The following is a 12,925-nucleotide window of genomic DNA, read 5'->3' as shown; positions in this document are numbered from 1 at the left end:
CGATCCTGTTAAGTGTGTATTATTTTTGTGTATACTCACAATAAAAACAAAGTGTTGTGCTTTTTGCCAAATAAAGAAAAATAAACATGATGTGAGTTCTCCTTTCTCTCTGTCAGTGAATTCCATTCTGAAACGTGTCCGAAAATGAACTGTAACTCAGCGAATACTCAGTCAAACAGGCATACAGACACACAGGCATGAAGCTTGAATTCTCTTCTTTTAAATGAAGTAATTTTATAAAAAACAAATATTCACAGTTTATGTAATATGTATGAAAAGACAGAGATATCAGTCGTTGTCATCTCAGCTCATTAAGTTTTAATGTGACCCCGCCCACGGAGAGCACGCGCTATTCAAACGCAAATGTGAGGCGATCCACACAAACCTGTGAAACGCCCACATCAGCTGGATAACACACACCGCGAGTTCACTTTCAGACTGTACTTTACGACGCTGTGAGGAATAATACTATCTTGATAATAATCCTGGAAAATTTACCTCAGAAGTTCTGGAAGTTTAATTTCGAGGAGCAAAGGGATCCGGCTGAGGAATAGGTCAGTTCTATATCTGCTTTGTTCTAATCGCAAGTGTCTGTACACGCAAAAGACTGTTTTATGAATCGCGTTTCTGAGTGTGAATGAATGAACGCACAGATGCACGCTGTTGTGGAGCTACTACAGCTGGAAAAATACTGTTTAAAAATGAATCGCGTTTTTGTGTGTGAATGAATGAACAGCTTTTACCAAACTCTATTGCTATACTGAGATGAGTAAAAATCGAATACAAAATCGGATAGATTATAAAGTTTTTACTGTAAAATACTGCCACATCAAATAAGCTTATAATGTTGCCAATTTCTGCTCATATGAATTGAATTACGTATGATAAAATGTATACTTTAGTTTTTACAAAGCAAGATTACACTGGAAATATTGTTACAATTTTAAATGTTGTTGTAATTGTATAACCTTTTTAATAAATATATACATACAAGGATAGATGTAAACAAAATCTTAAAAGGTCAATGTAAGCCTTCTCTTTAAATAATTTTATTATGCTTTATTAGTGACACATTTGGGTAGAGAATATTTTCCAAATCTGAAAATACAGTATGAGAACAATTAACAGCACAATTACTAGAAATGTTTACCTTGGATATTATTCAATTTGCAAGCACAATTTGTGGAAAAAACAACAACAACTGTGAACCAATTATATATATATATATATATATATATATATATTGTCCTTGCATTCTTTCTTGTGGCTCAGTCACACACCTGAATGAAAGGCTCATTAAGTATGCAGCCTCATTATGCGGGGGCATTGTCTCCTCAGGTGTGAATCATGCCCACCCGCATATTGCCTTTCCAAACAAAAAGTGTCTTACAAAATTTAAATCAATGTATTGTTTTATGTGAACAATTAGGCAGGATGATTTTCACATCATTTTGAAGAAAAAACTCTAGGCGACAAAATGCATTATTCAGAAGTCTTATGGACACATATTTAGTATGTGTTTTGTGGCCTTATTTCAGAAATTTTCATTTTTTATTTTTTCAATAACCATGCATAAACATTATTTTCTCAAAAATACAAACATGTACATACATGTTGCTCACATATTATGGTAGCCCTGTTTGTGCTAAATATAGTGTAATTATACCTTTGCCATTAATATGTTTATAAGCAACTGAAAAAAGCACAAATATCAGGGCATGTCAGAACATCTCAAGGACCCCAAAAACACCTTAGACCCCAGAGGGTTAATATATTAACTAGAGCTTATATACTATTATGTACTATTCATTAACTATAAACTAATCATTTGAAAATGTGTTATTAGCGCTGTGTTACTGTATACTTGTGATTAAGTTTACTTAAACTATTACTTCAAACCGGTCGCATTAAGTGTAATTGTTCCTTTTGTATGTGATGGAGGAATTCTTCTTTTTCAAAAATAACACAAAATAAACAAAACAAAGATGAATTTGACTAATAGTTGATATTGACTAATAGAATAATATTGTTATTTTTTAAGATTTCCATGGATATGGTGATATATTGTTCCCTTTCAGTCAAGAACGTCAGACGTAGTCGACGTCGACTGAATGGGATCTTGGTAGGGAGCCAATTGTCTTCGAGCATGCGAGCACGAGCAAATTAAATTTTGTGTGCGTGATTTGCATCACACACTCCGCCCCGCGGAGCGGGTATAAATACGGAAGTGGATGCACGCACTAGTTGCTTTTTGCTTCGGAGCCGTTCGATGGTGTCTGAAGAGTGTGTTGAGTGTTTCAACGAGCGAGTGTGTCGGTGTTCTTCTGGAAAAGACTCTCCCAGTGCTGGTGGTTTCTACAGCGCAGTGCAGTGGTGACCGCGAGCTTAAAGCTCTCAACTACTGTTCTAACAGCAACAAAGTTATTGTTTGTTTGTGTTGTCGGTTGGTTGAGGGCGAAAAAGTGAGTGCTTCACTGTTTCAGTTCACTGAAACTGTGTTGCTGCGGTCATTCCCTCTGTGCTCTGGCACTGGTGACAGGTCCCATTTTCTGAAAGAGCAACACGGGTGTGAGTGTGTTTTTTTCAAGATGCCATTCCATCCGTGCATTTCTGGGTGTGGTAAGGCTCTGTCCCCCTCTGACGGTCATGAAAGCTGCATCACGTGTCTGGGCTTACAGCATACTGAGGCAGCTTTTGTGGATGATTCATGTTCCCATTGCGGGTATATGACCATCTCGGCGTTGAGGTCGAGACTCGCCTTCGTTCGCGAAGGTGCAGTCCCCATCCCCAGACCCCGCTCCAGTGTTGCCTCTGGGTTACCTTCCCAGAGGAAGCCTTGAGTGCCGTCTGGATTAGGTGACCTGAGGATTACGGTGAGGGGTAATTCACCCGGCAAAGCCCCGTGGTTCCCTCCCTCCTCTCTCATGCCACAGCCGGTGGAGGCCTCCGATGAGTCTGCCGGTCCCTCTGTAGTGGACCGACCAGCAGTCTCTTTTGGTGCCCCTCCAGAGGACAGGACGTATGTCGCAGCATCGGAAGGGGAGCTGGGCTCTGGAGATGACGACTCGGCTGTGTTGCCTCCCTCTGGGAGACCAGTGATGCCTGAGCCGGATCCAGAGATGTCAGCTATGCTGAAAAAGGCCACAGAGGCGGTAGGGCTCGTGTGGAATGAACCACCGTGTCCCGAGCCGTCTCGGTCAGATGATTGGTTCATCGGAGCGGGCCGGTCTGGTTCTCAGCCCGCCGCTCCTGTGCCATTCTTTTCTAAAAGGGCATGAGAAGTTTAAGAAAGCATGGATGGCACCTTTCTCTGCCAGAAACCGCCTGAGTAGCTCCTCCCCCCTCACTACCCTTGATGGAGGAGCGGCTAAGGGATATGAGGTGATCCCTCCGGTGGAGCGGTCAGTCGCGATGCAGCTGTGTCCGGCGACCGCTGTCTCTTGGAGGGAGAATCCTCGTCTCTCCTCTAAGGCCTGTAAGTTCTCGTCCGCTCTGACGGGCAAGGCTTACAAAGCCTGCGAGCAAGCTGCTTCTTCTCTGCATGCCATGGCTCTCCTGCAGGTCCATAAGGCCCAGGTGCTCATGAACATGCACAAGGGTAGTCCAGACCGTGAACTCATGGGTGAGCTCCGCACTGCTACCAATCTTGCCCTCCGGGGTACAAAGGTTGCAGCTCGCGCGGTCGGTCTGGCGATGTCCACCCTTGTGGTCCAGGAGTGCCATCTCTGGCTCAACCTGGCGGACATGAGAGAAGCGGACAAGGTTCAGTTCCTGGACTCTCCCATTTCACAGGTTGGGTTGTTCGGCGACGCGGTAGAGAGCTTTGCCCAGCAGTTCTCTGCCGCCCAGAAGCAGATGGAGGCCATCCGGCACATCCTGCCCAGATAGCCTGCTGCTGCCTCCACCCGGTCGTCAGCTGGCAGCTGGGTGCTTTCGAGGACCCGGTCATCCGCCTTCTCACGCATTCCCTGCCACCCAGTGGAGTCAGGTAAGTGTTGCACTGCACACTCAGATCCCGCTTCGGGCCGCCTTCGGGCCTCTCGAGCCGGATCCTGTCCTCCACCTTGCTGCCCCACCTCGGGTACGTCTGTGGTTCCCTGGCCCCTGGTCCAGTTTTGTCAAAGTCTAAAACGCTTCCAACCGATGCCCAGCCTGGCCCCATTCGGTACCTTCAGACCCGGCGATTCATTTCGCTCGGCTTCCGGCCCGGGCTCAGTGATATTCATCATACCTAGGTGTTGAGCAGTAATGCTCCTAAAAAGATTTTTTTTGTGAGATCCATCACACTTAGATGTGTGTGTGTCCTGTCCTGTGTGTGTGCACCGCAGTCCTACTGGCGAAGGACGTGTGCTAGCCATTCCCTCCAGCCGGTATGGAGTTGCAACCAACCTCCTCTCGACAGCCTTCCTGACACCTTTCTCTGACACATTCTCAGGGATGGGGCACGATGGCACCTGCGTCTAGACCTTGGAAAGTTCCAGGTCTGGTTCTAGTAAGAACGGGACGCGGAGGTTCTAGTCTACCGCAAGAAGTGTAATGCAGTAGAGACCATCACTTCTGTGAGCAACCTCTAGAAAGATGTTTGCTCCTCTAATAGAAGTCGAACCTGTTCGTTGAACCGAGTCTTCTCTCTGTGAGGAGATCCCGAAGGTGTTCGATCACTTCAGTGCTCCATTTAAAAACTGCTTGTGGTTGGAGTGAGGGCTGTCCCCTCCACCTAAAAATATTGTGGCTTCTACATTGGTGCACATCATGAGGCAGTGGATTCAAATCCAAGTGGAGTGCGATTTGATCGTCAGGTCCCTGAGGCGAGCAAGGAGATATATCCGCCTTGCGTCCCCTCCTTACCCTCGTGGGTCTTTTTCTCTGGTGCTACTGCACTGCAGAGACCGCCCCTGAGCCATCGCAGGCAGTGAGTTAAAAAATTCAGTTTTTTAAGAAACAGTTCTCCTGCACGCATGTTCTCTACTAGAGGGTAGGGACTTGCTAGCTTTCGGTCAATGAGGTGTGCCTGGAATTCGGGCCGGCTAACTCTCACAAGTTGAGACCCCGGTCTGAATGTGAGCCCAAGGTTTCCACCTCTCCTACGGACTAGGTGGTGAGCCTACAAGCGCTGCCCTGGAGGAGGCAGACCCAGCCCTGGCTTTCTATGTCCGTCTGCCTCAGTGCGGTTATACGTGATCAGAGTGCAAAGTCTAGACATTAGACCAGCTCTATCTGTAATGGGACAGCAGAAGGGAAGGCTGTTTCCAAGCAGAGGTAGGCCCACGGTTGCCTTTGTGCCACCTGGGCGGTGAGCTCCTCCTAAGTGAGAGTACTCCTAAGTGAGAGTACTCTTCCTCGTAGGCGTTGGCATACAGTGCCTCGCTGGACAGATGTTGAATAGAGTTAGGGGCTGGGCGACACTTATACACATTTGCTAGAGAACTAGCATGTGTCGAACTGTTGCCCCCCGGGGGCTCCCTCCACATGAAGCTAGTTCACTGTAAGCACAGTTCGAAGTGTCGACTTGCTGTGCCATTCCCCTCCTATGGACTGGATTTGTGCGCGATTTTGCTCCAGTCGAGTTCCCTCTTAAACTGAACCCTGTTGAGTTCCTCCATACCCTTCGTCCTCGTACGTGGCGGAGCGTCCGAAGCCAGGCCTATCACTCGTATGGACAGGTGGAACCTGTGTTAGGCTGGGTCCATATGTTGTGATCCCTACGGTGATCCCATATGTGTATTATTCCACGGTACGGCTCCCTACGGTGCTCCCGTGTCTTACCTCGGCAGAGCTTCCTCTGCCATCACTGTTGGTTGATTAAACTCCCCCCTGTTATAGGCTGGAGTCATCCCAGTGACATTCCATATGTTGTTCTGCCCGGTCGTCTGCCCAGTCCATATGTGTATTACCCACATGTTACCTCCCTTCGGCAGGATGTGGTTTCCGCAGCGTCCCTTCCAGCCTTGTCAAGGTAGGCTTTCCCAGTGGTCCTGTGAAACAGCAGTCGACTTCCCTGGCCTAAGCCTTGCCCTTCTCCGCCTCAGAATTGCGGGGGGACTTGAGGCTTTTACCCAGGCACTAGAAGGTGGCAGCTCTAGTGGCGTTTTCCAGGGTTAAAGATCCCATTCAACACCGACACACTCGCTCGTTGAAACACTCAACACACTCTTCAGACACCATCGAACGGCTCCGAAGCAAAAAGCAACTAGTGCGTGCATCCACTTCCGTATTTATACCGGCTCCGCGGGGTGGAGTGTGTGATGCAAATCACGCACGCAAAATTTAATTTGCTCGTGTTCGCATGCTTGAAGACAATTGGCTCCCTAGCGTGATCCCATTCAGTCGACGTCGATTACGTCCTCCGTTTCCTCCTTCAGAGAACAGTGGGTTGCATACGCAACCAGGACGTTACTGTGTGTTATTTTGGCCATGATAATCATGTAGTGATAAATCTGATATGGTGACAGTCCTGATTCAGGTGAAACACACACCACTTCCCTCTTTTCAGCTGCACACAAACATTTTGAGGAAATGCTCACGCTTTTACAAGGGTCTGTTTGCACAAGCATTACAAGGCAAGTTGATTTACACCAAACATTTGTAATTTAAAAAAAAACTCTTCACTGTATCCTGCAACTGTTGTCTGGTTTGTAGTTCGTCTAGTTTATTTAACTGTTAGTTTTACTTTCTTGTGGGAGATAATAATATAGTAAGATGTGAATGTTCCTCTTCAGGGAGACTCCTCACCGCTGCCTTCTACCGCCTCAAGATCTGACGCTCAAGCTGGAATCTGTCGCTGAACCACCGGATGGGGTTTACACCAAAGATATATTGTATACACTACCTACTGTACATATTAATTCTTATTCACTCAAAGGTCTTTATGGTGGAGATGATCTTACCCCAGTTCCTCCAGTTTACAGTGAGGATTCGCCAGTACAGCAGAGAGCAGCTTCACTCCTGAGTCTCCTAGTTTATTCCCAGACAGACTCAGATATCTCAGGTGTGAGGGGTTTGATCTCAGAGCTGAAGCCAGAGCAGCACAACCTTCATCTGTGACACCACACTTACACAACCTGTAGAGAACAATGACACACATTAAGCCTATATCCAGAGATAAACACAACACTTAAAAATAAATAACATAATGCTGTCAATAGGAAATATATATAAATATTCATTAAAAAAGTTGTTAAATTACATCAGTTAGGATTAGGGGATTCAATGTACAGTTTGTACAGTATAAAAATCATTATTTCTATGGAAAATTCCCATAAAACATGGAAACACAACGTGTGTGTGTGTGTGTGTGTTAATTAATGTATCTGTAAACATTTTAAGGAACTTGTGTGTGTTAGTACTGGGAGAAAAAAAATCGACTAAACCAAACTTTCACAATTTTTTGGTTCACGATTTTAAAATAGATTTTTTTAAATTCCAGAATCAATATTGATTAAAGTTAAATTGCTTTAGTTTTGTCCTTGCTAATAGATGAGGTTGACAAGTTAGCCACTTTTGGTCCAACAGAGGATGAAATTTGTTGTTATCTAGGAGTGTCGTAATATCCATTAGGCTTAGGCTAATGGGACACCTGACGATGTCTACAGTGTAGGGATGGGACGGGAATGAAAATTTCATATCACGATTTTAGTGACCAAAGTTATCACGATTATCAATATCATCACATTTTTGATAAAATGAGATGGAAATGTTAAAAAAATTATATACACACTGAAAACATTTCAACAAGTTTTAGATTTGAAAATCAACAAACAACAAATACAATTAGCAGCTATATGCACTTTTTTAAGCATAAAAATTTAATTAACATTAACCCTCTGGGGACCAAGCTGTTTTTGGGGCCCTTGAGATGTTCTGACATGCTCTGACATTTGTGCTTTTTTCAGTTATTTATAAACATGTTAATGGCAAAGGTGTAAATTCACTCTATATAGCACAAACAGGCCTACCATAATATGCGAGCAACATGTATGTAGATGTTTGTATTTTTAAGAGAATAATGTTTATGCGTGGTTATTTAAAAAAATAAAAATGAAAGTTGCTGAAATAAGACCACAAAACTCATACAAAATATGTGCCCACAAGACTTTTGACTAATGGATGTTTTATCTTCGAGTTCTAGCTTAAAAATTATGTGAAAATAGTCTTGCTTTATCGTTCACAAAAAAAATACATTGATTTAAATGGTGTAAAACAGGTTTTGCTTGGAAAGCCAATATGCGAGGGGGAGGAGTAGTTTACACCTTAGTCCCACCCACTCTGCATAATGACTCTGCATAATTAGCCATTCATTCAGGTGTGACACTGACTGAGCCACAATGCAAGGACAAAATATATATTTTGAAGAAGACTTATACTGACCATTTAAGATTTTGCTTACATCTATCTTGTAAATATGTTTTGCTATTTTATTAAAAAGGTTACAATTACAACAATAATTACAATTTCAGCAATATTTCTGCAAAAAAGTACTCTTTCTTTGTAAAAAAAAAAAAAAAAGATTATAGGCCTACATTTTATCATATGTATTCATTAGTTTGAATATAGCCAACATTGGAACATCTTAGTCTATGACTTTATTTTTGACAAAATAGTATTTTATATATATGAGCAGAAAAGCTTATTTGATGTGACAGTATATTCTACAGTAAAAACTGTACCCAAATCTAGTCAACAAAATGTTGTCTTTCATACTTCGCCTGACTGTAACGTTGTTTTTATGAAATATTAGGGCATAGCCTATAAATGTTAATTTGCAGTTTAATACGTTGCTTATACAAATACATTTTATTTCAACATATTTCAGTCGATTTTTACTCATCTCAGTAGGCTATAGCAAAGCAATTCTTTCACACACAGACGCGCGATTCATATTTAGGCTAAACAGTCTTTACAAATATGTACCCTTCATTCATCTCACAGAAACGCGATTCATATTTAGGCTAAACAGTCTTTACAAATATGTAGGCCCTACCCTTCATTCATCTCACAGAAACGCGATTCATATTTAGGCTAAACAGTCTTTACAAATATGTACCCTTCATTCATCTCACAGAAACGCGATTCATATTATAGAAACGCGATTCATCTTTTTGTTTACATAAGCCTACAACGTTATTCCATAACGTTATTCCACATTAACACTTGAGAAAGGATAACTTAGCCTACCTCACTCCTCAGCGGGATCTGCTCCTCATATTGCTCCTCATATCAGCACGGAAAATTTTCTCCATAAGGTAGGCTATATTATGCCTCTTTGTTTACAGCTGATGTGGGGGCGTTTCACAGACTGAAATGGTTCTCAGAATTTGCGTTTGAATAGCACGCGCTCTCCGGGGCGTGGTCAAATTACTTTTGAATGGCTCGTAATGAGCTCGACTGGAGTCGCTCTCTTTTTATACAGATTACAGAAGCTGATAATATTTGTTTTTTATATAAATTACTTCATTTAAAAGCTGCGATCTCAAGCTTTATGCCCGTGGGTCTGTTTGCCTGTTTGACTGAATTTTCGCGGAGTTATAGATCATTTTCGAACGCGTTTCAAATGGGAGTTTACTGACAGAGAGAAGGCAGAAATAGCATCATGTTAGTTTTTCTTTATTTGTCAAAAAGCAAAACACTTTATTTTTATTGTGAGTATACAGAAAAAAAATAGAAACTGAACAGGATCGATTGATGTATTACACGAAAATGAAAGATCAAAATTAACAGAGCATTTTGTGTTTATTTTTCATTGCTAAAAAAAAAAACGAGCAAAACGCGCGGACGCGTTTTTGGTCTCCAGAGGGTTAACATGGAGCCCTGAGAGTTAGAGGTATAAGTTTTCCTAGTGCAGGTTTTAATGAACAGTACATTAAATGCACACATAAAAACAACAAAAGTAAAGCAATGTGCATGTAATAACAATACAACCATACAGGTATGTAAAATCATGTTCAAATCAAATGAACAGCAATGATTGATTGTATGTCTGTTCTCTTCTTCTAAAGAAAAGAGTAAATCAGCTTTTGATAGAAAAAAACATATTGTATCGGCACCCAAGTATCGTGATAATATCGAATTAGGAGATTAGAGCATCGTCCCCCCTAGTGTGTGTGTGTGTCTCTGTACATGTGTGAGCTTAATGTATTTGTAAACATTGTGAGCGAATTGCTTAAAGTAATTGAAACTTAAGAGTGATTAAGAAGCGGATAAATGAACAATAAGGAAGGGACGTGCTTGATGATTTAAAAACACATGAGAACTCAAATCAGCACTCAAACAATGGCTTCTTGTGCCGCCTGACAGTGTGTTCCGCTTCGTGGCATTTTAATGCTCAAACACACACAAAATTACGTAAAAAAATACCCATCTTGCTTCTTGTCATTTTTTTTATGACTTTACACAACAGTTTGAAAATTATGTAATCGGGTCACATGACAATGGTAAGTGTTTACAATCTTGTATATTAATATATGAAGTATTTCTTATGGCCAGTTAGATTGGTATCTGCTGTACTTCATGGATTCATGTATTAAATCTGAGTTGTTTTAATGTGCACCATCATATTACAGACAACTGGTGTAATTATGCAGTTGTGGAGATGAATGATGATTTCAAAGCAATACATATATATACATTACCAGTCAAAATTTTTGGATCAGTAATATTTTTAAGGTTTTAAAAAGAAGTCTCTTCTGCTGCATTTATTTGATTAAAAATAAAAAGTGACAGTAATATCAGTAGTAGTAGAAGAAGAACGCCGTAATCTCAGTTCTCGCGCATGCGTCCTGGCGCTCCAGTGAACTCTCATCAGAGGCCCACATTGAAGAACACTAATAGTTGGATAAAGTCGTTATTTTTGTTGTTTTTCCGCACCAAAAGTATTGTCGTCGCATGATAAACTTAATGTAGAGCCACTGTAGTCACTTGGACTATTTTAACGATGTTTTTAATAACTATTCTGGGCCGGCGAGTTTCGGTCCCTCTGAAAGCCTATGGAGGAGTGAGACAGCTGACAGATTTCATCAAAAATATCTTAATTTGTGATCCGAAGATCACTTACATGGTTGGAACAACATGAGGGTGAGTAATTACTGACAGAATTTTCATTTTTGGGCGAACTAACCCTTTAAATTGGTTGTCAAATAGTTGTTTTAAAATAGTTCTTAACGTGTCAACCTTTTCTACTGTAGTTTTATGATTGCTTTTGGAATCGATGAAATCTATGTATTGGTTACTGGACCTGTTTATTGCACTATATGTTATTTAAAATTTGCTGTTTTATAAGTTAGTACAATAAAGATATTCTAAGTGAACTCTTAGTTAGACGTTGAAGATTTACATCTATTCAACGTCTAATAGACGACTTTTTGCTAGCTGGGATGTTATGGGATGTTAAAACAATATCTTTATACAATATCTAAAAATATATTTTCTAGGCCTTTTAAGGACATGTGTAGTCATGTACAAAATATGCCTCTATCCACATAAAATGTATATAGCCTATCATACTTCTACGTTTGAAAAGCTGAAGCAAATAGTAGCAGCCCCCAATACAACATTGTTTTTAGTTATTTTGGAAAAAAGATGTACAAAAGTATTTTTGTGATAATTTGTGATTTTATCATGTAACAAACATCTTTGGTTCAAAGAGTATTTTTAGTTTCAACTGACCATAGAAATTTGATTTGTTCAAACTCACTTGAGAAAAAGTAAACCGGTTACTTGTAATAAGTTGAAGTAATTTTTCTTAACTTTGATCCGATATTTTTTTTTTCAGTGACTATATAAAAGCTGATATAACAAATTAAAACTATATAACATAAAAATATAGAAAAATTGTAAAAGAAGAGGTTAATGTAATGAACAATAAAGAATCATGAAAACCCCCTCTTTCAGCTCAAGTCTACCTCACAATCATTCTGAAAAATCCTCTTAAATGTGTGTGTGCGGCTGTGAGAAGAAGAGAGGGAGTGTGTGTGGCAGAGCAAGACAGAGGAGAGAGAGAGAGCGAGGGACGTGCAACTGTCATCTGTCAGCGGCCCATGCCGGCTCTCACTACATATCAGGGGGAAACTGGAGGATTTTACAGCGGACAGTGAAATTCCTACCAAATCACTGAACACAATCAGTATTTTACCTTTAACAGTATAAATGTTTATATACATTCACTATAAATGCATATATAATATAGTCATATAATATAGTCAATATAGCATATAGTCATTCAGGTCTCAGCCTACTGGCCCTGACTGAGACCTGGATCAGACCAGAGGACACTGCCACACCGGCTGCCCTCTCCACTAACTTCACTTTCTGACACACCCCTCGCCTGACTGGTAGGGGTGGAGGTACTGGTCTGCTCATCTCAAACGATTGGAAATTTGATAATTTACCACCTCTGTGTGACAATAGCTCATTTGAATCACATTCAATTACCATCACTAGCCCTATTAAAATCCATTTTGTAGCTGTATATCGTCCCCCAGATCAGCTTAGCAGTTTCTTGGAGGAGCTTGATGTGCTACTCTCATCCTTCCGTGAGGATGGTACTCCTCTCATAGTTTTTGGAGACTTCAACATCCACCTAGAAAAACCTCAAGCTGCTGATTTCAACACTCTGCTTGCCTAAACAAGTATCTACTGCGGCTACTCACAAATCAGGTAACAAATTGGACCTTATTTACACACACTACTGCTCCACTGACCATACACTGGTCACTCCACTGCACACCTCAGATCACTTCCTCCTCACTCTCATCCTCAACCTGCCTCAGAACACAACATACACTCCTCCACAGGTCACCTTTCACCTTTTTTCACCCTCACCCTCGGGCCTATCCTCTTTGGTCTCATCCACACTTCCTCCACCTGATCAGCTCTCAACACTAGATACTAAAAGTGCAACTGATACTCTTCAAACCACTTTAACATCCTG

General features: G+C 41.4%; 1 protein-coding gene across 1 annotated transcript in view; it reads right to left on the bottom strand.

The window, feature by feature from the left end:
- Positions 1–12,925, bottom strand: part of LOC311306992 (uncharacterized protein) — a 363,786-nt gene that overhangs the window by 10,229 nt on the left and 340,632 nt on the right. Inside the window, exon 19 of the mRNA XM_084435673.1 lies at positions 6,888–7,061. Within this exon, the coding sequence (XP_084291799.1) occupies positions 6,888–7,061 (174 nt within the window). The remainder of the gene's footprint in view (positions 1–6,887; positions 7,062–12,925) is intronic.

Source organism: Rutilus rutilus (assembly GCF_951802725.1).
Source record: "Rutilus rutilus genome assembly, chromosome: 17".
In the NCBI taxonomy this organism is placed as follows: domain Eukaryota; kingdom Metazoa; phylum Chordata; class Actinopteri; order Cypriniformes; family Leuciscidae; genus Rutilus; species Rutilus rutilus.
The sequence above is the reverse complement of the archived record's forward strand: the minus strand, read 5'-3'. Positions and strand labels throughout refer to the sequence as shown.